The following is a 22535-nucleotide window of genomic DNA, read 5'->3' as shown; positions in this document are numbered from 1 at the left end:
GCAACTTTAGACAGTGATAAAGGCAGTTTACCTGTATATCCTCTGCATCATTCCTGTATCTGATCTGCATTCTTTTTTCATATCCTTCTTTCCTCTTTGCTGTGCCTCTAATTTTAAACTCTGAGACCTTTCTTCCTCCATCTCTCCTCCTGCTGTAAAATGGCTGCCATGCATGTGCTACACGTCAGAGCTTCTTGAAGTGAATCTATAAACCAAGAACACATATTGATTATACAGTCGATCAACTTCAGCATTATTACAGCTGTACTTCAACATCGCATTTTAGATTTTTAAAAACTTTTATCAGTAATGTCTTTACACTACTGGTGTACCTTTGAAGGTGTGATTTTCTATCATGTAAAATGGTGCTCTGTCCTGTAAAATGTTCTTTTAAGGCTAGTGCTAATGGTATGTTAATGCTAGTGCTAGTTGTTTTGCTCAGTGGGGGCTTCTATCTGTACCTAGAAATACATTTCCTAACTCATGGCATCACCTTTAGCCTAAATGATGACTTATGGCTTGCAGAAGTCTTGAGTAGAGATGGCAAGACCTTGCGGTAGAACACAGTGCCTTTATTTCCACACTGTCCCTTTAAGAGCAGGTGTCTGACAGTGGGAGACAAGTTCAGAGGCCAGCACGTGGAATAATGCTGGGGTTGTGCTGTATTATTAAACTAGGCACCTGGGGGCAGGTAGTTCTACACCTGCTACCAGTTACAGGTCTATCGCCCTTACCTCATGCCCAGGTAAATTAATGGAGTGGAAGATAGCAGGGTGATTGACAGATTTCATATTTCCCCAGAGAATACAGGGGCTGTTTTCTCTAGAGCAGTTTCTGTGCAGGTCAACCCTCCGTGCAGATCGTACATAGATATCAGTAGGCCTTTAGCCATGAGGTAGGCTTATAATGTGTCTTTACATGAGGACCTGTCTAAAAATGGTATGTGGCGGGTCTAGAGGTCATGCTTTATAGCTATTGGGGGAGAGGGGGGACGCAACCAAAATTAGATAAATATCTGATTGCTTGTTAATAAACCCAGAAACCCAGGCCTTTCTATTGAAGGCAAAGGAACCAGAGGAATCTGAGGAAACAGACTCAGGAGCAGGATCCCATTCAGCATTTAATATGCTCACTTTATTTATAAGCTATATGCTGAATTAAACTGATATTGTTATTTTTATTGAGAAGATATATATATATTGCAGCTATTCTTAAACTGCAGGTGGTAATGTTAGTGTACCCTACCATTCAATCTGTCCAGAAGCATGCACGTCATGTTAAGAATTTCCAATGTTCGCTGAATCACACAGCATGCCGCCGACAGCTGCAGAATTAAAAGTTTGGAGGAGTCTTGAAGCTACGAGTGAAATACTCTCTTCTATTGCACAATTCTGACCGTTTTCCCCAGCACTATACTCAAGCACCACTAAACCTGCTCAGGAAAAAAAAGAATAACTGGAACATCGAAGTTCTACCAGGCTAAAGGCTATTGACATAGGCTATGTACCATACCACCCATTTGCCGAGGAAAGCAAACACCTTCTGATATATTGTAATGGATGTAAACAGCGAAACCATGCGCTTAAAAAAAACAACCGTGAGCTCCTGACTAATCTGCGACAACAGTTTCGTTTCACAGTAATGAGTCCAATAAATTGACGTTTGCTTGGATTCGTGACCGGTTTTTCCTTTCTTATTTCACTAATGAACGGAGTAAAATAAGTAATTATTTATATTACAATAATAACGCCATAACGTCAGGTAAGATAAGATATGTAGTTTCACGTAATGGAAGAAAGGGGTCATGTTTACAAGGCAGCGATAAGTTTCGGTTTTGATTCCGGTGAATGATGAATTGAAACTCTCGCTCAGTGTGTTTTGTGTTTATCGCGGAGCAGACCTACGGAAAATACAGAACGCCTACGTTAAGTTTACAATATGACAGAAACCAATGTAACAAAGGTGATTTGCGGCAACGGCGGAGCAATGGATTATGATGATTTAGTACATAATTTTTTATTTGGAGATGAAACCGCCGTTCAAAAGGGTGATGCTTTCCACATCGCGCTTGCGAACCAGAATAAACGGATTATTGCAAAAACTAAAGTTCGGTTGTGTAAAGCCAAAGAATGCGACGGCTGTAACAATTTACACTTCTGTAAATTCTTCCTCTTCGGGGGCTGCAAGAACGGCAGAGGACGGTAGGCCTATGTGTGTGTCGATGTAAAGTAACCGGACTCGTTTGATTTTCAATGTTACAACACGGAAACGTTTAACTGCTTGTCACATTTGTTGAGAAAACATGCAATGTTCCGAATACAGTAGCTGTAAACTACACAGTAATACAAGACGAGTCGTTATTTATTTTTTACAGTCTCTGATTTTTCCACATTTACGTATTTGTTTTTTGGCTGTGTTACAAACAGGCTTGTTTGCTTGGCACATTGCTTACGTGAAACTGCAAAGTTATTTAATTTGATTTGTCGACATATGTAACTAATCTACATCGACTGTGTTTGCTCTTAACACAAATAGGTGTACATAAAGACAAAATAGTTAGTTATGAAATGATATATTGTAAAAACTGGAGTTACATGTTCATTTACAATATTTATGACTCCCCATGAAACGAGGAAGCATTTCGTCATAGTAACCCAGCTCTCGTATCAGGAACACTCCGAACAGAATATTTTGTGTTTAGGGTATTTCTGGACTCTTTATTTTTGCCTGTAGGCGTACATGCCGCTATGGTCACAGTTTGACGACAGAGCACAATGCCAAAGTCCTTACAGACAACAACCTGCAGGAACTGGACAAACGCGAGCTCTGCACGTTGCTACTTCAGAACGACAACACCCTGTTACCGCCGGTAAGACTCCTGTAATGTTGCGTGCAGCTGACTGAGTTCGTGGGTGGTAGAAACACATGGCTATGGCAAGCCGTTTTAACATTTAATGGCTAGACTGGATATGTATTGACGATATCCGTAATTCAATTCTTCCTAGTCAAAATGAACATTTCAGATATCCACATGTCAATTTCGTGTTCAGAGGATTTTTAGAAGATTTAAAAAATGGCAATTTTAGGCTTCATCACAACCTTTACATAGCTTCAAGTCCAGTTTGACCACAATCAAGAAAAAAAACTGAAATTTTGCAATTCACTTAAGTGGCACTAGATGGTGCCAGTACACAGATTATTGGTATTGCTGCACAAAAGGAGTATTGAGTAAGGGATACTTTTTATGAATTCACTTTTAATTACCATTTATGTGATAGTTATACATTCAGGGGAAAATGAATAAGTACATTTTTAAGATTAAAATGCAAGAGATGATTAAAAAAAAGTTTCCATATCACTTTTCCCAAATACATTGCAAACTCTATTCATGTACCATCCAAACACGTAGCAAACCATAACCATGTTCTCAAAATCACTTTTTTATGGCTAAAATTTAAGGACCAGTTTTTTACTCCCTTATCAGGTGTGCTTCCAATACAACAAAGGTGATGGAGAGTACGGAAACTGCTCTGATCAGGAGAGCTGCAGGAGGATTCACATCTGCGACAGGTACCTCAGAGGCACCTGCACGTCAGGGGCGGGCTGCCTCAGGTCACATGACTTCTCCGAGCCCCACCCACTGAAAACCCTGAAGGAGAGAGGGGTGCCCAATCAGCTGATTGGCTCCATGCTGTCCGTCTACAAGAACATACAGGCCATGAAGAGCGCTGACTGCAGCAATACGAAAGCAAGAGGCCAAACACAGGGCATGAATGCAAAAAGCAGCACAAATCAAAACAGACAGCCTGAGAATGGTCCAGGTATTATAATTTTTTTCTGTTGTGGTGGTTACCAAATTTGATTTTCACATACTATTTATTAATCTGTTTATGTTTTATGTTCCGTAATGCAAAACCACCTGAATTATTCTGGCATGTGAACCCACATAATTGAATCATTTTTGTTTGTATTAATCTAAAATGAAGGCATGAAATGTCATTACTATAACAACCAAGATTATTAGGCTGTAAAATTTGAGACGGTAAGATTTGCATTGCTGTTATATCCCGCATACTCATTGTACATGCACAATATAGAAAATATGGCAAATCTTTTACATTTTTAGCATCATTTGAAGTTACACCGTGCTTTATGGAAAAAGGCCAGGAGGGCGTTTTATGCTAAAGGCATTAGCAATCAAGAAAATACATTTACATGTCATGTAGCGAGTAACGGAAAGTGTGCTTTGTCCGTAGAGAAAAGCGAGATATGCATGTACTACGTCCGGGGTACCTGCAGGCACGACGGTAAGGTCACGCTTTGTTCGGCACTGCGATATTTGGAATGTGCTGCTTCCTCTGAGCCAACGGAAGAGAAATGACTCTCACGCTTGTTTTCGTTTGCGCTTCAGAAAAATGCTGGAAAGAGCACTCCAAACTGCCGTATAAGTGGGAGGTGAAGGTGGGTTTCGGCTGGTCGCCTCTCCCGGACAACGAGCAGGTGGAGAAAGACTACTGCGACCCCGCCAATGACTACAGGTGTGCTGGACGATTTTACGCTGTAGATGCGCTACAGCAGAGGACCTAGGACAAGCTGCCTGTACAAGAGCAAGAATTTCATGATTAGTTTTAAGTATAAAGTAAGAATCAAAGTAAGAATTTAATTACACTTGCCCCTGTGAAAATTCTGCAGTACTGGTTTATATATACTGGTATATATACCCATGCGTGCTGGATACTATGCAGTTTGTAGGCAAATGATCCCGCATTGGGATGAACAGGGCTACCCAATCCTGTTCCTGCAGATCTACCATCCTGCAGGTTTTCAATCCAGCCCTACGCAAGCACACCTCATTTATCAGCTAGAGGTCTTGTTGAGCTGCTAGTCAATCAGGTGTGCTGAGTAAGGGTTGAAATGAAAACCTACTGGACGGCAGATCTCCAGGAACAGGATTTGGGCCTGTTGGCCGCTGTATCCCCCTTTGTTCTGATTTTTTTTTTTTTTGGTTTCAGCCAAGGATCCTCAGTGCATTTTGGTACCATGGCCCGTGGGCCGGCCCAGGTGAGGCGCCTCTCCACGGTCTCCTCCGTGGTTCAGCCCACCTTCATCCTCACCACCAAATGGGCCTGGTACTGGGAGGACGAGTACAACAACTGGATCCAGTACACGTCATCGGTATGTGTCCGTTACCACTCAGAATGCATCACTATACACTAGCCATGTTAGATACCAATCCATGTATTACATCATTCCAATATGCTATATACCAGTAGTTCCCAGTTGATTATTTCAGTGAACATTCAGCAAGTGTGTATGTATTCCTCATTGATCTGAACCTAAACGTCTCGACCGGTGGCAGAGACCCTGAGCACTGCTGCACATTAAACGTCTCTGTTGCCTGGGAGAGCTGAACGTTGCTCCGAGCGGCTGAACGTTCAGCGAAAAAAGCCAAATACCGGTGACCCCCCTGAGACATTTAGGCCCCTAAAAACTCCTGCGCGGGTAGGAGAAGGCAGCTCCCCGATTCAGCGCCTCCTCACGGGCTCGCGTTTCCCCCCAACGCCAGGGCGCAGGGCACGGGGCGTCGTCCCTCTCCAGTGAGGACCTGGAGGAGCAGTTCCAGCAGGACGACAGCGCGGTTATCCACTTCAACGCAGGGTCACAGACCTACCAGCTCAGCTTCAAAGGTACTGAGCACATAACCCAGCCATCCTGCATCCTGCTGAATTATTATTATTATTATTATTATTATAGTATTATAATTCATTTAGTTTTATATAATTAGTTTTTTAATTTTTTATATTCCTTTTTTCCCGTAACCTTTAGCTTTTGACTGTTAGAACACCTGTTTTTATTGTTGTAATCGGGGCTTCATTGAAAAAGAGGCCCACGGTGTGATTTCCCTGTCTAAATAAAGGGTTGAGCTTTCAGAGTTGAGCGTTCGTGCAGAAAGGGTGCCATGTTTGTGCCCATGAACGCCTCAGAAAAAACCTCCCTCGTTTCCAAAGCCTGTGTAGTTACCCCCTTCCTCTTCTTCTTCATGTCTGCAGACATGGTGCAGACAAACACACGGTATGGCACTCGACGAGCGGTCCGGAGGAGGCCCGTGTTCGTCTCCTCAGCGCAGGCACAGACCATCAGGACCAGGTAACCGTGGTTTCCATGCTGTCACTCAGAGAGGGAGGGCTTCCATCAGCAGGATTTCCCCCTCCTAATCACATAATGGCTGACAAATGAAATAAATATTTCCTTAACAATCCAAAGCAATCTGGTGAGAGCTGGTAAAGTGGGAAAAAAAAAACGGAAATGGAAAAAAAATGAGCAGTTAATATATGTTGTACAACATTGGGACATTTCATTTTCATGTCAAATTCTGTGTTGTTCAGCAAAAAAGCACCCAATGCCCGGGCATCAAACTCCAAAGCTTTGCCAGACTGCTGGGACAAGTCAATGGCACCTGAAATTGGATACAGGGTAGGATATTGCATTATTTTATACACCAGCGCTGTAAATTTTATTCAATGATTGCTCATGGTGTTTTTCTATAGCGTTCTAGGAATCAACCTGTCTTCACAATGGTATTGACTGCCTTGTCGTCAAGGTTACAAAATGGAATAATTCTGACATTTTGTCCCTGGCTCTGGAAGTTGCCGTTGAACCATTGTTGTTGTGTTTTTTAATTTTATTTTTCTTGTTACTCTCATTTTGTATCGCTCGCTGACCCACGCGCCCTCCAGAGAGTCCCTCTGCAGTCCAGCGCAAGCGAGTACCAGGAAATTTCGGCACTTTTCAGAACAACGATGAGGGGGTTCAGTGTACGCCAAATTGAGAGAATTCAGAACAAGTCCCTGTGGGAAGTCTTTCAGTGGTGAGTTCCCGTTAAAGCTTCCGATAGCACTGCTGTACTCTCAGGCAGTAAATTACCTGTCTATGTCACTAGGGAGCTGTTTTTAAAGTGGTAATCTTTAATTTTTTCATCTAAAAAAATGTCATATTTGATACCTTTTCACAATGGCATTTTTGTAGCAATATCGATTCAGTGTGTTTAAGTTCTGTAATTGTTCTCCTCTAGCTGCTATTTTCCACTGGTGGTGCCAGGTGCCACAATCCTGCCAAGTATTCAAATGTGATGATGCAAGCACAAGAACCTGCATGCGAGCAAATTCCTAAAATCCATAAAACTGTTTTTAAAATTAGGTTTGATATGCTGCTCAATATTACCGTGTCAGACAACGTTTTTGGTTTTCTCTAGGCAGTCTTCTTTCTCCAAAATATGCTACCATTGGATTATCTTCTAAGAAGCACTCAATGTGCTCCTTGTAATAGCTTCATTTCGAATGGAAATGTGGTTTTTGGAGTGGAAAAACCTTTTTTTCATAAATGTATTTGAATCACTGCTGTTCTTGCCTATCTCCCAGATCAAATACAGCTTAAGGATTTGACTTTCTTGTATTATATTACAATTTATGTAAATTGAAGCTAAAATTAAGAGCTTTTGACATTCCTGATTTGGAGATTTCTCTTACTCACCACAAGCAGACTGGGCCTTATGGAGTGGCTCAGTCAGTAAAGGCTCTCACAGTGAGCGCAGGCGGTGCACAAATTATTATGAAGGTGTATTAAAAAATATGCATATTTATTTTTCTAGGCAAAGGGATCTGATGAGAAAAAATAATGGCGGTAGAAATGTGTCGGAGAAACAGCTGTTCCACGGCACCGACTCCAAACACATCGACGCCATTTGCAAGCAGAACTTCGACTGGAGGATCTGTGGAACGCACGGAACAGCCTACGGGAGAGGTGCGTCCCAAATTTGTGTCAGTGGTGTGAGGAAATTAAATGAATAAATTAATATATAAAAGGAGAAAATACAAATGGAAATTACCAAGTAAATGCACAATGGTGTGCTTTTTGATTGTGAAACTATCTGTGACTGTAATATCAAACACTTTGATAACCCAGCAAACATTCATTTGGGGATTTCAAGTGTTGGAGAGTATTCTGTCTCTAATATCATTTGGTTCTGAGATAATGTTTTGATTAGAACTTTCCTCAGTCTAAGAGCATATATTTTGTTCCAAAAAAAAAATTTAATAAATAAAATTCCAAACACATTACAGGCAAAATTTCTGGGAACCTCCCTTGATGATTATCGTTGAGTCATGGAACACATAATGGAGGACACATGTCAAATACATTTTTATAAAATGACAGTCAATGAATAAAAGTATTTAATAAAAGTAAAAGTACTGAAATAAAAAAATAAAATAAAATATGAAGCTGCAGATTCACTGCCTCCATTTCAGTGTGAATTCTAGGCTGGAAACTGGTTACATATGGGAAAAGAGACTTCCTTGTTTAGCCGTTGTTTTTGGCCTTGGCACAACACTGTTCCTCTGGCAAATCTACTGTGACACATTTAAGAAAATATTTGCGTGTATTAAAATCCACCCAAAACCAAAACTAGATCTTTTGTCTATTTCAACTGATGACGTCATTGGGCTGTAATTCCTAATAACTTCTTTATTTAACTCTTACATATTGAACTCATCGTTACAGGAAGTTACTTTGCTAGGGATGCAAAGTACTCCAACAGTTACACGGGCTCCTCAGGAATGAAGACCATGTTTGTTTGCCGGGTGTTGGTTGGCTGCTACACGAGAGGAAACTCCAGCTACCTCCGCCCGCCCTCAAAAGATGGCGGCGACTCCGTGTTCTACGACAGCTGCGTGGACGACATCCACAATCCCTCCATTTTCGTCGTTTTCGAAAAGCACCAGGTTTACCCCGAGTACCTCATCCAGTACAGTGAGGATGAGTGGGGTTCCCCCGCCCAAGCGTACGTCAGGCCCACACCAAAGCCAGTGTATTCCCCGCCACCGTCCTATGTACCGTCAAGATCATATTCCCCGCCCACACCAAATCCAGCCAGCTATTCCAGTCCATCCACCACAAATACAGAGAGTTCATGCGTCATTAGTTAACTCCATTTTCCGCCACTTCAGCATTTTTAACTCTCGGTTAAAATGTGTGCGGGGGAGCCCTTTCTTGGTGCATGAGGTGTGGTCCACCTCTGAACTCTTAAGTTGTACTATATCTTGCTCTGTTTTTCTATTTGCTGCACCTTTGAAGTGCTACATTGAAATTGCTAGAAGATCAAGACACAAGATACACGTGTTAAAATGACAGTGCTACTTGATTGGGAGTAGCCCTGCACAGAAGGGTAGTATTAATGTTAGCCAAGGTAGAGTCTGAAGAGATGTGTCTTCAGACCACAATGAAAATAGGCAGTGACTGATCGGTTCGTGGAGGACTAATGGATTGAATGTCCGGATTTTTTTTTGTCTTTCTCCAAATGATCTGCGCATTGAGGGTAAAATGAGCAAAACCAAAGGTTTTAAATTGATCAGCTTTTGATACACAGATGTGAATGTTTGAAAAAGTCCCTTTGTGTGAAATCGGTTAATTTATATGCAGATACACTACTGATGATTATTTCAACAAATACATTTTGCGGGAGAATGATAAAATATATCAGGAGATCCTCACAAAAAGGGTCATTTAGAAACTTGGGCTCTATTTAAAATTGGTTACTATCCGCACTTAACTGAGACATAAAATGGGTATGTACGGTATTATGTATCATGTACATAGTATGTTCATTTTGAGTATGCGAAAAGTGTCTGGATGTATACTACATTAGGAAAATCTTTCAACAAGTATGTGCCCGGGGTTACGCAGTGGTAAAGATACACCCCATAATGCATTGCGGCTGCATGTCGTTGCCAACCAAATTGTCTGTCATTGTTGCACAGATGACACAGCACTGCTGTGGTGTATTACGGGGCGTCACCCGGTGCATTAAAAATATATAAATGAGGACCGCAATGACCTGATGACCAGACACTGAGAGCAGTGAGAGTAGATGGAAAATTATCCCGCACTTCCTATCAATATTTTCATTTGTTGTAGCCATGGGTTAAATACACATCAATGAATAATGTCACAAATATTTAGCGAAATTTTGTAAATCTAATGAGGTTGGTTTAAATTCGTTTTTACAAGATTTAAAAAAATTATATAGGCTTTGATGGCCACTGGTCTTGGGTACGCTTAAGTATTCTCAATTTCCGAAACATCCTCTATGCCAGCTATTCATACTAACATGTGTCTTAGTATGTACTACACAGTACATAAAAACATAGTATGTAGTATGTGGCATGTTAGTATTCTGTTTGGAACAGTCTATTGTAATCGTATTCCTCTGCTCAAATCAAGTCATAAATCATATTAAATAAGTCTCATTAGGTAAGAAAACATAAAATGGCTGAATTTGGCCTATAGTTAGGGGAACCCTGTGTCATCTCACTTTGAGAGTTTTCTGCTTTAGATTCTATTATTTCTTTTTCTTTTACTATATTCACTTATTAAGACCTGCATTATTTGTGTTTAATACAATTGGAAGAAATAGGTGTTTAGAATGTTTAACATATTTAGTACGAAGTTCTAAATATGAAGGAATGAATTGTATGACTTTGGAAAATTGGAAAAATTTGGAAATAAACTTTTACTGCAGTGCAAATTCAAAGGCTCCTGTTTGTTCATTTATAATTGTGTGCATGGAAACTAGCTGCTTGACCTGTTAGTCTCAAGCAATTCTTGAGAACCACTTTTAAAGCTGTACTTTGGTCATGCTGAAGTAATATTATGGGGATGTATTGATTGAGGATTGTGTAGTTATCCTTAGTTGTTTACCAGACCAAACACAGTCCTTTGTGAATTGCGTCTTGCTGCGCCAAGAAAAATCTACAAGTGCTTTAAAATATTTGGGATGTAATAGTAAGTTGTGTACCTAATTCTTTTTCAATATTTAAGTTGTGGTTTAACTGTTTTCTCACATTATTGCAGAGGTTCAGAATGGAGCCTACGTTTTGCATTTGTGAAATTGAATACCTCGGTTTTGACGGAATATTTTATTGCACTCTCAAAAAGGATGTGTGAATGTCCAGCACACTTTATTTTAGTACTTTTCTGTTGCTTTCACATTTTGCGTTAAAGTTTGGCTACTTTTGTGTTACAAATATACAATGTATGCGTTACAAAGAGACTGTTTAACACACACTGTGTTGAAAGCAACACAACATGCGTTGTCCGTAAATTGACACGGAATTGTGTAAAAAATGGCACATTGTGTGTGGTTTTTAACGCATCTGTTTTGAGTGTGTGGATGGCACAGTCCATTGTGTAAGGTAATTGTATAGGGAATTTTTATGTGTCTGCGACGGGCGAGACGGGCTAGACGGTGCACTCGCTCGCTGAATGCTATGTTGCTCTGATCCGATGAATTAAATATACACTGTAATATAATAATATAATGTTAATATTTGTTTATAATTTATATAACGTTACGGTAATCGTCTGTGTTATTGTTGTTGTACATGACTTTATTTTACTGAAGTAGCTATAGTTCAGTTACTATAAATAGTTACATGACTCACATCATGACCCTGTATATAGGAATCTTTATCTGTGCATGTTTAAATGTTGTACAGTTTTGCAAACTTCCCTGCAGCTGAGGCACATGAAATGTCTCCAATTTTCCTCGTTCAGGGACTGAAGGTCGGGATATTCCTAAAAGTAAACAGAAGTTGTATATCACGGAAGCAAACCTTAGGTTTCGTTTTCCACAGAAGTGGAGGAGCCGCTCACTGCTCCAACAGTACATTATTTCGGCGCATTACTGCTTTGCACATTAGTCAACCAGCTGGTGAAGAGACTTTGCCGAAGATAGTATCACCTGCCAATAATCATAAAGTTTCGATGAGTAGGATTATATGAGTAGGAGGTTAAGGCAATAGAAAATGACAGAATCATTAATGATAAAACTTATTTGCAGTAATCATGGGTCGATGGATTACGGAGATCTGGTCGACATTGGCTCTGGGCTTCTGGACGTAAAAGGCGTTATTGACACAGTCATTGGAAATGATCAGTTTTCCGTTGTTACGTTAAATGGAAACAAACGAGTTGTCGCTAAGACTAAAGTAAGACTGTGTAAAGCCAGAGAATGCACCGATTGCCGGAATTTACACCTGTGCAAATTCTACCTTTTTGGAGACTGTAGGAACAGCAAGACGCGGTAAGAGTGAAACATTAACCCAGAAATAGCATAAAATATATTTTACCAGTATTTTATCGTATTGGCGAAAGTCCATTGACTTAAATTATTTTCAGTTAAGAACTGATGTTTCTCCGCTAGATTTCCGTTAGGCCTACAAGAGAGACATAATTCAGAATTTAAGAGATGTAATTTAGCTATATATTTCCTTGTACAGGGATGATTATGCCTACGCGATCTAATGGACGCCATCGTTTGGGGAACTCGTTTCCCTTTTTTCTTTCTTTCTTTATTAGGCGAGGGTGCCGCTTCTGCCATGATATATACTCGGAGCACAACGCTACTGTCCTTCAAGACAATAACCTGCACGAACTGGACAGGAGCGAGCTCTGCACTTTGCTCCTTCAGAACGACAGCACCCTTTTGCCTCCGGTAAATCCACCATCAGAGTAAACCTCTCCCGTTCTCAGTGTAATCTCGTGTCGGAAGCCACGCGAGTCCACAGCAGAACACAATAAGTATCTAGTTGATGCATATTTATTTTTTTGTTGGATTATACTTAAAATATTTTTAGGTGTGTGAATAATATGTTTTCGTAATCAAATTCGTTGTCAAAATTTTTTTTTCTGAAGAATCATATTAGGATACATTAATAAACCCTTGGAAAAATAGCCTATTTTCCATCTTGAGCACCCTACCCAAATTGTACACATGTGATCTGCTGACTATGAGTCAGTATCTCACACGTGTTCAAGTTAACATTTTCCTTCTTATCAGGTGTGCTTCCAATACAACAAAGGTGATGGAGAGTACGGAAACTGCTCTGAACAGGAGAGCTGCAGGAGGATTCACATCTGCGACAGGTACCTCAGAGGCACCTGCACGTCACGGGCGGGCTGCCTCAGGTCACATGACTTCTTCGAGCCCCAGCCACTGAAAACACTTCAGGAGAGATGGGTGCCCAATGAGATGATTGGCTCCATGCTGTGCGTCTACCAGAACATACAGGCAATAAAGATGAGTGACAACAGCACGAACAGGAAGCAGCAAACGCCCACAGGAAACGTGAACAGCAGCAGAAAAAACCAAGGTTAGCAGACTTGATATTTTTTTACGGTTTTAAAATATGACATTTAATTAAAATTAATGTTGCAAACAGTATCATCCAGTGTGAAGTACAATGAAATATGACACCAGAGTTGGGTGAGTGACAGTGTCAGACCTGGCTGTCAACATTCCCAAACTAGAGAATGTAAATAAGCCTAGAGCCATAACACAGATTATATTCATATTTCTCTCACCTCACCTCACGTCCATATGAACCTGTGAAGCGGGGCTGCCCAATCCTGTTCTCGGAGATGTCCAGTATCATCCTGCTGGTTTTCATTCCTGCCCTGTTTTGGCATACCCGATTCTACTAATTAGCAGACTTCCACAAGCTCTCTAGCTGTTGAATGAGGTGTGCTCTGTTATGGTTGAAGTGAAAACCTACAGGAGGGTAGATCTCCCAAAACAGGATTGGGCTGCCCATGCTATTATGCACGCTGTTGCAATCCTAAAATAATTACAGCACATCAGAAAAAAAGTGCTCGGAGGTGGGAATAGGAGGTGAGCCTTGACTTCCTGCTATCATGGAGCGTGGGTAAATGTTAGAATTTAGAGATACTTAATAGCCTTAGTAATGCCGTTGTACTGCTGAGTTCTGTGTTATACTGGGACTCTTTAGTTGAAGCCATTGATTACTAGTGCAGGACGATTGTGGAGCTTTGGCCCGTTCAAGTCCTGTTGCTTTTATTTTTGTATATTTTTGTACTTTATTTTGCTTTTTTTATTACAGATGAAAAGGCTTCTTGGCAAGCAATTTTCCGCCATGTTTTAATTAAAATATTTATTTATTTATTTTTTCTTTCAGAAAAGACAGAGATCTGTCTTTACTTTGTCAAGGGTACCTGCAAACAGGAAGGTAAGGAAACTGTGTGTGTGTGTGTGTGTGTGTGTGTGTGTGCACGTGTGTGTGCGTGTGTGAGTGACTGATACAGTATGAAAACATTTCCATTATACTGCACGTTCTCTGTGGAGACACACGTGCCGCAGTGGCAGTCTCAGCCTACACCTTTTATTTGTGCTGAAGACCGATGCTGGAGAGAGCACTCCAGTATGCCGTATAAATGGGAGATCAGAACTGGAGACGGCTGGTCAGCGCTCCCAGACAACGAGGAGATCGAGAGAGACTTCTGCGTCCCCGCCAATGTGTGCAGGTACGTTTACTGAACATTTTGTACAGGTGCAGGTACTGAACACTGGAGCTGTTTAAATGCATGTTTGAGTTCAGAAGGTCGGACGTGAAACATTGCGAATGGCTGTCTATGAGAGTCTGCGTGTTATCCCTTGTCTGGATTCAGCCGTGGGACCCCCCCGGTGCATTTTGGTACCATGACCCGTGGGTCGGCCCAGGTGAGGCGCCTCTCCACGGTCTCCTCCGTGCTTCAGCCCACCTTCGTCCTCACCACCAAATGGGCCTGGTACTGGGAGGACGAGTACAACAACTGGATCCAGTACGCGTCACTGGTACGTGAGAAAATCAAAATCAGAGAAACATACATATTCAGTCCTGGCCAGCCTACGTGCAAAACCTTGCCATGTTTGTGTACCCAAAAAAACAAAAAAAAAAACAAGTAAATTGTTGTCCAGCTGCAATTCAGTTATGTAAAATAATGTTTTCACCCAAAATTAGCACTGCTAAATGTAACCTTTCTTGTTTGCATTAATGTGAGTGAGAGCAGTGACATTTGGTTGTGCTTCGCTGCTATTTGTTGTTGGGAATAATTCTGTGCTAACCGAGCCTTCAGCTTTAATTTGACTGCATTGTTTCTGACAGGAGGGACAGCACAGGCTGTCCTCCATCACTAGTGAGGAGCTGGAGGGGAAGTATCTGGAGGACAGCAATGCGGTGGTTGAGTTCTCGGCAGGGAAACAGGCCTACAGGCTCAGTTTCCAAGGTATTACCGTGTGCCGGGGTCGAAAAGAATAACCAGAAATATCAATTCCAGTAAACAAACCAAATGAATTTGTATGGACATGCTTCTGTGATTTTTTTAAATTATTTTTTTTCCCTTGCTGGTATAAATTTGGCACTTATTAACGGTGTCTCAAAACTTCTTGCAGACATGATTCAGACAAACGAAAAATACGGCACCCAAAGACGGGTGAAAAGACGACCCGTGTTTGTCTCTACGGCGGATGCTCGGACAGCCAAGACAAGGTGAGTCCAGTTTATGCTGCAGACATATTGCAGGCAAATTACTTCCCAATTTGGAACCACTCATACAGACGCTTGTTACTATTGGGCCTCCCACTCCCACACTAGGAGCACTGCAACTGAAGCACGCTTTGGTCCTCTGATGTATAAATATCTTAGTCTTTTTCAATTATGGGTTATGCTAGAAAATGGTTAATATGTGTTTAATGTCATAGCAAAAAAATATAAATCATTTGTTGAGTTGAGAAGGAAAGTCCACTGTCGTCTTGTAATAGAGAGGCTATCCAGACAGCAGAACACTTCACGCTTGATCCAGTTATAATGGTCTTTATTTCTGTATAAAGAATACGCCTGCCGGCAAAGTCAACACCGTACCAAAGTGTTATTTACAGTGATTGTTCGTACAGCCGTGTGTCTCATTACCAAGTGCAACCACCTAATTTGGTAGAAAAGTAAAACTTAGTTTCCCACCGTCCTGCTGCCTACACCCCCTGTCTGCTTTTCGCTCAAGGCCTGTAGGAGTTCAGGATCGGCCTGTGACATGTTGGCACCTGACCTACAGTGTTACTGATCCAGGCCTGATCAGATAGAAAATAACAAGTAATGTTGAATAGGACAGAACACATTATTTTACACATACCTTTTAAGTAAAATGTAATCATAATATTGTGGATTAAAGCATGTTAGCCTTTCAGTTTTTTATCATCATGTTGCCAGAATATCATTAATATCATGCCAACTAACTTTTTTGGTCATTTTGACTTACTGGTTTCAGCAAAAACAGGCCAGTTCATAATTTCAAAGCAGTTCCTGGATACTGGGACAAATCCATGTTGCCGGACACTGGATACAAGGTACAGTACCACATGACTTAAATACACGTTCCCATGGGAGCCCTAATTAAGCCCTGCAGACACAAAAACAGATGTTGATTCACCTGCTAATCAGGAATTACAGAAGGAACAATGGCTTATACTCTTTGGGCTAGAGCCAGCTGGCGTTTAAACCTCAAGTTTCTGGAATTTCCCAAAACTTGTTTGTGCTTGTTTTGTTTTGCAGATCGTCTCTGATTAGTTAAAAACATCGGATTTCTGAGAAACTGACTTGTTTAGAATATGGGACTTCTTCAAGGCTAACATGTCACAGTGACTTAAAACAATGGAAAAATGCAGAGACAGTTTTCTGGGAAAAACAGGAACACGTGCGAGAGGGTCTATGCACTGCCAATAATTCTCAGTTAGACAGAAAAGCAATTAAATGATTTCTTAAGGTTATATACAAGCAAGTAAATATATGTAGACAGTAATTTATTATTTTTCCCTTACGCCTCAGATCTTGGGAGATCTCAAAACGCTCTGGCTTTTCCGTGCGAGAGCAGCCCTTACTGAAGCAGTGACAAGCACAGCAGGGCTGTGGAGGCTTAGACGCTGGTCAGGTAGTGTCCTGAGAACGTTTTGCGCTAACTGGGTTGGTCTTCGCTCCTTTCTAGAAAGTCACTTTGCTGGATTCCTCAGAGGACTACAAGAAGATCCTGGGTCTTTTCCAGAAGACGATGAGGGGATATGGAATACAAAGTGTCGAGAGAGTCCAGAACAGAACACTGTGGGAAGTCTTTCAGTGGTATGTCAGCTGTCCTCCCCATTAAAGCAAAACCATGAAAGGTTTGGGCTTTTAATGTAACGTTTCAATCAACAACGCTTACAATTTACAGTTTGCTATTGCGTCAAACCATATAACACTTAGGGGATTTTTTTTTTTAATCGTTTCATGAAATGGATTAAGGGGACTTCCAAAATATTTTTCGGGGAGTTCTGTCAGCTGAAAAAGGGCCATAGTTCATCCCTCATTTATTTTAGTCAGGTGTGCTTGTGTTATTTTACGGTTACGTTTTTGGGAGCAGTGGACTGAATCAGGTCTTGTGACACAGTGTCTCAGGTCCCATAACAGCCAATGCTGACTCATTTTTAGATATGATAAGGTGTTTATATGTAATATTAAATAAATAACACGGAATTACGCTGTGTAACGACTCCATTTCATTATGTGACAACGTAAAATGGAGCATATACTATGTATACTATGCATTCACAGTAGTGGAATGTAAATTGAGGCTTTTGAACTTTATTCATATAAGTTCAAATAAGTTCAGATTTGGTGACTGAAGTTGCTTTAATACTGTGGTTTCAAAAATACTAACTCAGATACAATGTATATTAGGGTAAAAAAATGGACAGTTGTTAAACAAGAAGCTGAAAAGATAACTCTTGTGCCTACAATGATTTCTGGTTCCTGTCCAAACTGGTAAAACCTAGGTTCCTTATAATTAAAAGCCTTTTAAACTTTTTCAAATATTTAACACCTGTTAGTATAGTGTACAAGAGGTAATGGCCTGCATCCTGTGACCATAGGTTCCTATTTAGGAGATAAGGAGAAATTTGGTGGACTGAGACCAGACAGTGTTTTCATAGATCAATAACAAACTTGTCATCAGCATGATAATTATTCATGTGTCAATGAAGAGAACCAAGAAGTGTGTGTGATCATTTTGTTCTTTGCCTTTTGAGACCGTCCACCAGCTGAAGGCACATGGGTTTAGCTGTCAGCCCATAATGCATTGCAGTAGTCCAAGATCGAATAGACAAGAGCAAAAGCATTTGAAACGTTTGTGATAGAAAGAACCATAATTTACTCACAACTTGTGTGATATTTAAGGGAGACATTTAGGGTGAATATCACTCCACAATTTATGAGCTGTAATTGTGAGCTAGAGGTGAGTTCATTTGTATTCAGCACAAAGTCTGTCAGAAGAAGGAGACTTTAATGTCCTGAAATCTCTCAACTAGATAAGTGTCGTAAAATTTTATTGAAATATGAAATAAACACAGCGCGCATTAACGCGTATGAAATATGTTACAGGCAAAAGGATCTGATGAGAAAAAATAATGGCGGTAGAAATGTGTCGGAGAAACAGCTGTTCCACGGCACCGACTCCAAACACATCGACGCCATTTGCAAGCAGAACTTCGACTGGAGGATCTGTGGAACGCACGGAACAGCCTATGGGAGAGGTGCGTGTGGCCCTTTGCTTTTGGCTGCTGTTTCTGTTTGTGATTTACACGCAGATTCCCTGCACTTACTTCCTGGACTTCTCTGCTTGCTAGCTAAATGCGATTGACATTCATATGTCACTCGTATACTGGTATATGAAGTACGGCGTGCGCGTTTATAGCTGGTGAGCTGATGTTAGCCACACTTTTTTTAAAAGAAAGCACATGTGGACTAAATAGTAGTCATATGTCAGCTTTCACAGTGTGTTTTTTATCAAGATATTGCTAGCCATAGCTCATTGAAAGGTAGCAGTTCACATGTAAATGAATGTGTACATGGACTAAAGTGCCTACTAATCAGAGGTGGGTAACCCGGCTTCAAAGAGTAAAAAGACTGACCATGTATTTGCTCCACCACCATGCACTAAACCAGCTGACTCTAATTAGCATAACTCTTCAGCATGATAGGAGACCTAATTATTGTAATCAGCTGGTTTAGTGCATGGTGGTGGAGCAAATACATGGTCAGTCTTTTTACTCTTTGAAGCCGGGTTACCCACCTCTGCTACTAATACATCTAAATGGTACAAGTTTTGTAAATGAGACTTTTTTTTGTTTTTGCAGGAAGTTACTTTGCTAGGGATGCAAAGTACTCCCACAGTTACACGGGCTCCTCTGGAATGAAGACCATGTTTGTTTGCCGAGTGTTGGTTGGCTGCTACACAAAAGGAGACTCCAGCTACCTCCGCCCACCCTCACGAGATGGCGGCGACTCCGTGTTCTACGACAGCTGCGTGGACAACGTCCATGATCCCTCCATTTTTGTTGTTTTTGAGAAGCACCAGGTTTACCCTGAGTACCTCATAAAGTATGATGAAGATATGTGGTTTCCCTCCGCATTATCCACGGTAACTACGTCATCTTTTGGGTATAGCAGTGCCTTCTCTTCAACTAGCAACGTTTTAATACCAACGCAAGCTCCGCCCCCAATCAGTGCTGGTTCTGTGTATGCAAAGCCCGTACAAGCTCCATCCCCAGTCAGTGCCAGCTCTGTGATCTCAAAGCCTGTACAAGCTCCATCCCCAGTCAGTGCCAGCTCTGTGATCTCAAAGCCTGTACCCGCTCCATACCCAGTCAGTGCCAGCTCTGTGTACTCAAAGCCTGTACAAGCTCCATCCCCAGTCAGTGCCAGCTCTGTGATCTCAAAGCCTGTACAAGCTCCGCCCCCAATCAGTGCCAGCTCTGTGATCTCAAAGCCTGTACAAGCTCCGCCCCCAATCAGTGCCAGCTCTGTGATCTCAAAGCCTGTACAAGCTCCGCCCCCAACCAGTGCCAGCTCTGTGTACTCAAAGCCTGTACACGTTCCATCCCCAGTCAGTGCCAGCTCTGTGATCTCAAAGCCTGTACAAGCTCCATCCCCAGTCAGTGCCAGCTCTGTGATCTCAAAGCCTGTACAAGCTCCGCGCCCAATCAGTGCCAGCTCTGTGTACTTCCCCCCCACTGTCAGTACGTCCTCTGTGATATCAAGACCGGCACCGGCACCGGCCCCGGTCCATACCTCTTCTGTGATCTCAAAGCCCAGGCAAGCCTCCATTAGAGAGAATAATTCAGTTCATTATCATACTGGAGACTGGACTGACAGGTTCTCAAATATGCCCTCATACTCAACTTCATCAACCTGGCCGGACCTATCCTCTAGCATAAGACCCGTTAGCCAACTGAACAGGTCCTCTCCCACTGGCAGTAGTTCTTTCTCCCAACAACGAAAGAAGAATGACAAGGATTGCACTATCCTTTAATTTCTCACGGCAGATGACAGTACCCCCAAGATTTTATTGCATTTGGAATGGAGGTCATGTGTAACTTTAAAAGTGATGTGAAAATACACCAATCTAAAGCATACTGTAAGAATCCTTTATCGACTAGAATGGCATGCTTCCAGCAAGTAAATTATAAAGGAACTTATTTCTGAAACAGGCCATTCTATTGTGTAGCCTAAATCCTTAGTTTATAACTACTAATCAAACAAGCAGTAATCAATTATTTTTTGTGTTTTCTTTCCAAACTGTACATCACTTTCCAGTGAATGGCTATCTTTGATCTTTTATGTGAATACTTATACTAATATTTTTATCGTCCGCTACTGTCAAACAGTGTTATTAGAGGACCCAGATTTTTAAGCAGTGCTGATTTTAAACCATTTTTTAATACCCGATTTCCATCAAAATGCATTTTAAAAATCCCCTATTTTCAGTTGGCTATAATTCAGAATTTCCTGGCCTTTTCCCCAGTATTTCCTTTAAAACTCCCTGTACCTTTTCTCTGAAATTGATCTATGTGGTAAATCTGGCAACCCGGACCCCACCTCTGCCAGTGGTCACCTGTGTGGTAATCCTCTTTCCCGCCTTCACATCCCCGGGCAACTCAGATAGGACTGACACACCCGCTTCCACACACCCCACCAAATCCCCTTTCTCTACCGGATATGCATGACTTTTTGTTTTTCCGTTGTTGCCGTGCGACTCAGCGGTTGCCCCTATTCCCCTGACGGCCGTCCCTGCGGGCAAGCTGAAAGTGCCTAGAAACCAAAACAAAGCCGCGTCTGTTTCTCCGGCGTCTTCATGGTATTCTGCGGAGCGGAGGGCTGATCAATATGAATGGCTCTTTGAAATGAACCGTTTCCATTAGGGCATGACAAATCAGCCAGGCGTTCCGCCGCCCCCCCCCCCCCTCCTGTGTACCGACTGAGTTAACCCAGGCTTCAGTTCAGCCTGTCTGCTTTATCTCAGTATCCTCTTTTTTTTTTTTTTTTTAAAAGAAAAAAAAAGCCAAATGCCTTTCACAGTGCTGAATGTTATACTGTAACATTTCCACAGCAATGGCGACAGCATTGTGAGAAAGTTTTGTGTATGCCGGGATATGTCTGACAATTTGAAATTGTTAAATCAAAATCTCTTCACAAGAGGTCAAATCGAGCATAAACATGTTAGTGGAGAGCAGGTGGTCCTTGTAAAACCCAATTAAATGCAATACAGAGACGATGCTGTTGTGCTGTATACCTCAGCTCTGAGTGGTAGGCACACAAATTTCTTTTGATTTGAGAGAATCAAACACTTATTAACAAAACACTGTGACTGGTGCTTTATTGCTGCAATGATATGTACACAATTGGTTTCTGTGTATGTCAGTTATTCAAGCATATCAATTGATGAGATTTTATTTAGAGATTGAATTGAATTGTATTGAACATGCATTATGCACTTTTCGCTTTGGATTAAAGCTTCTGCCAAATAAATGTAATGAACATTGGTCATTGCTTTTTGTGACATGATTGAAGCTTTCTAAATCTTCTGATGTTTTGGAAATTAATAAAGTATCCAAAAACACTTAAAATTTGGTATTCTTTGTTGAAAGTATTAAATGGTCCACCCACAATATTTTTGTTCATTAAAGATTAGACAAAACACACCCTTCATTGGTGACATGGTACTGTTTTGTTAGTAAGCTTTACCTAACCTCAACCTAAATCATGCAGGAATTTCCAATCAGTACTTCCTCTTTAATTAACCATTTTAGTTTTAACGAGTAGCCTAAAGACTTTTTAGAGTCCCTGTCTCATAGCAATAAAAATAACATTAAATATATATTTAATTGAACTGGACATTAATTTCAATCTGTGAGATACAGTAGATACAGGTGAAAAATTATAGTGCGATCATAAAAGTTCCACAATGTAAAAATGAGGTTGACATTTCACATGTTTGTAAATGGATGGATGGCCTCTCACTTACGTAAGTGAATACGCAGTCCTCTGGTGAAAAGGGAATGAGCCTTGAGTGTCCACGGCGACCAATGCTGGACGGCAAACAGGCAGGTGTAGTCAGGTGGTCATGTGACTAGAGTTCACATGGCTCATGCTATACCCATTCTGCCTTCATCATAGCTTAGATGTAACGTCAGAATCATCCTTTGATTCTGTTCCTGGTTTTTCGAAATCGTATTTAAACCAAACATTGCATTAATAAAACCAGTCTGTGAAAAATAACACTCAACCCAGATTTTGTGCTATATTTGATTGACAGGTGCCATGCACCGCATGTGGTCATTGACG

At 41.2% G+C, this 22535-nt stretch overlaps 2 protein-coding genes across 3 annotated transcripts; both read left to right on the top strand.

Annotated features, from left to right (window-relative positions):
* The first annotated feature begins 1397 nt into the window (after window positions 1-1397).
* Window positions 1398-10588, top strand: si:ch73-252i11.1 (uncharacterized protein LOC553517 homolog). Its single transcript, XM_064319652.1, has 12 exons — window positions 1398-2201; window positions 2734-2869; window positions 3485-3821; window positions 4257-4307; window positions 4412-4538; window positions 5013-5175; window positions 5567-5687; window positions 6051-6147; window positions 6387-6474; window positions 6738-6868; window positions 7649-7800; window positions 8560-10588. Exons 1-12 carry the CDS (start codon window positions 1939-1941, stop codon window positions 8982-8984), a joined length of 2091 nt encoding a protein of 696 aa, XP_064175722.1. The 5' UTR covers window positions 1398-1938; the 3' UTR covers window positions 8985-10588.
* Window positions 10589-11672: 1084 nt separating this feature from the next.
* On the top strand, window positions 11673-21817 carry LOC135246119 (protein mono-ADP-ribosyltransferase PARP12-like). 2 transcript variants are annotated; one of them, XM_064319650.1, is made up of 12 exons: window positions 11673-12139; window positions 12415-12550; window positions 12896-13208; window positions 14031-14081; window positions 14250-14376; window positions 14521-14686; window positions 14997-15117; window positions 15284-15380; window positions 16147-16231; window positions 16867-16997; window positions 18294-18445; window positions 19049-21817. In XM_064319650.1, exons 1-12 carry the CDS (start codon window positions 11862-11864, stop codon window positions 20221-20223), a joined length of 2832 nt encoding a protein of 943 aa, XP_064175720.1. In that variant the 5' UTR covers window positions 11673-11861; the 3' UTR covers window positions 20224-21817. The 2 variants fall into 2 exon arrangements, with proteins under 2 accessions (XP_064175720.1, XP_064175721.1); XM_064319651.1 differs by having other exon boundaries at window positions 11674-12139; window positions 16153-16231.
* Window positions 21818-22535: the final 718 nt, after the last annotated feature.

This window comes from Anguilla rostrata, chromosome 19, assembly GCF_018555375.3.
Source record: "Anguilla rostrata isolate EN2019 chromosome 19, ASM1855537v3, whole genome shotgun sequence".
In the NCBI taxonomy this organism is placed as follows: Eukaryota; Metazoa; Chordata; class Actinopteri; order Anguilliformes; family Anguillidae; genus Anguilla; species Anguilla rostrata.
The sequence above is the reverse complement of the archived record's forward strand: the minus strand, read 5'-3'. Positions and strand labels throughout refer to the sequence as shown.

What these genes read in the sequence shown, in the direction of transcription:
- LOC135246119 (XM_064319650.1), top strand. Translation starts at nt 11,862, where the DNA reads ATGACAGAATCATTAATGATAAAACTTATTTGCAGTAATCATGGGTCG. An exon ending in ACAGCACCCTTTTGCCTCCG is followed by an intron (nt 12,551 to 12,895) that starts GTAAATCCACCA and finishes CCTTCTTATCAG; the next exon opens with GTGTGCTTCCAATACAACAA. An exon ending in CGGAACAGCCTATGGGAGAG is followed by an intron (nt 18,446 to 19,048) that starts GTGCGTGTGGCC and finishes TTGTTTTTGCAG; the next exon opens with GAAGTTACTTTGCTAGGGAT.
- si:ch73-252i11.1 (XM_064319652.1), top strand. Translation starts at nt 1,939, where the DNA reads ATGACAGAAACCAATGTAACAAAGGTGATTTGCGGCAACGGCGGAGCA. An exon ending in GGATCCAGTACACGTCATCG is followed by an intron (nt 5,176 to 5,566) that starts GTATGTGTCCGT and finishes CCCCAACGCCAG; the next exon opens with GGCGCAGGGCACGGGGCGTC. An exon ending in CACCTGAAATTGGATACAGG is followed by an intron (nt 6,475 to 6,737) that starts GTAGGATATTGC and finishes CGCGCCCTCCAG; the next exon opens with AGAGTCCCTCTGCAGTCCAG.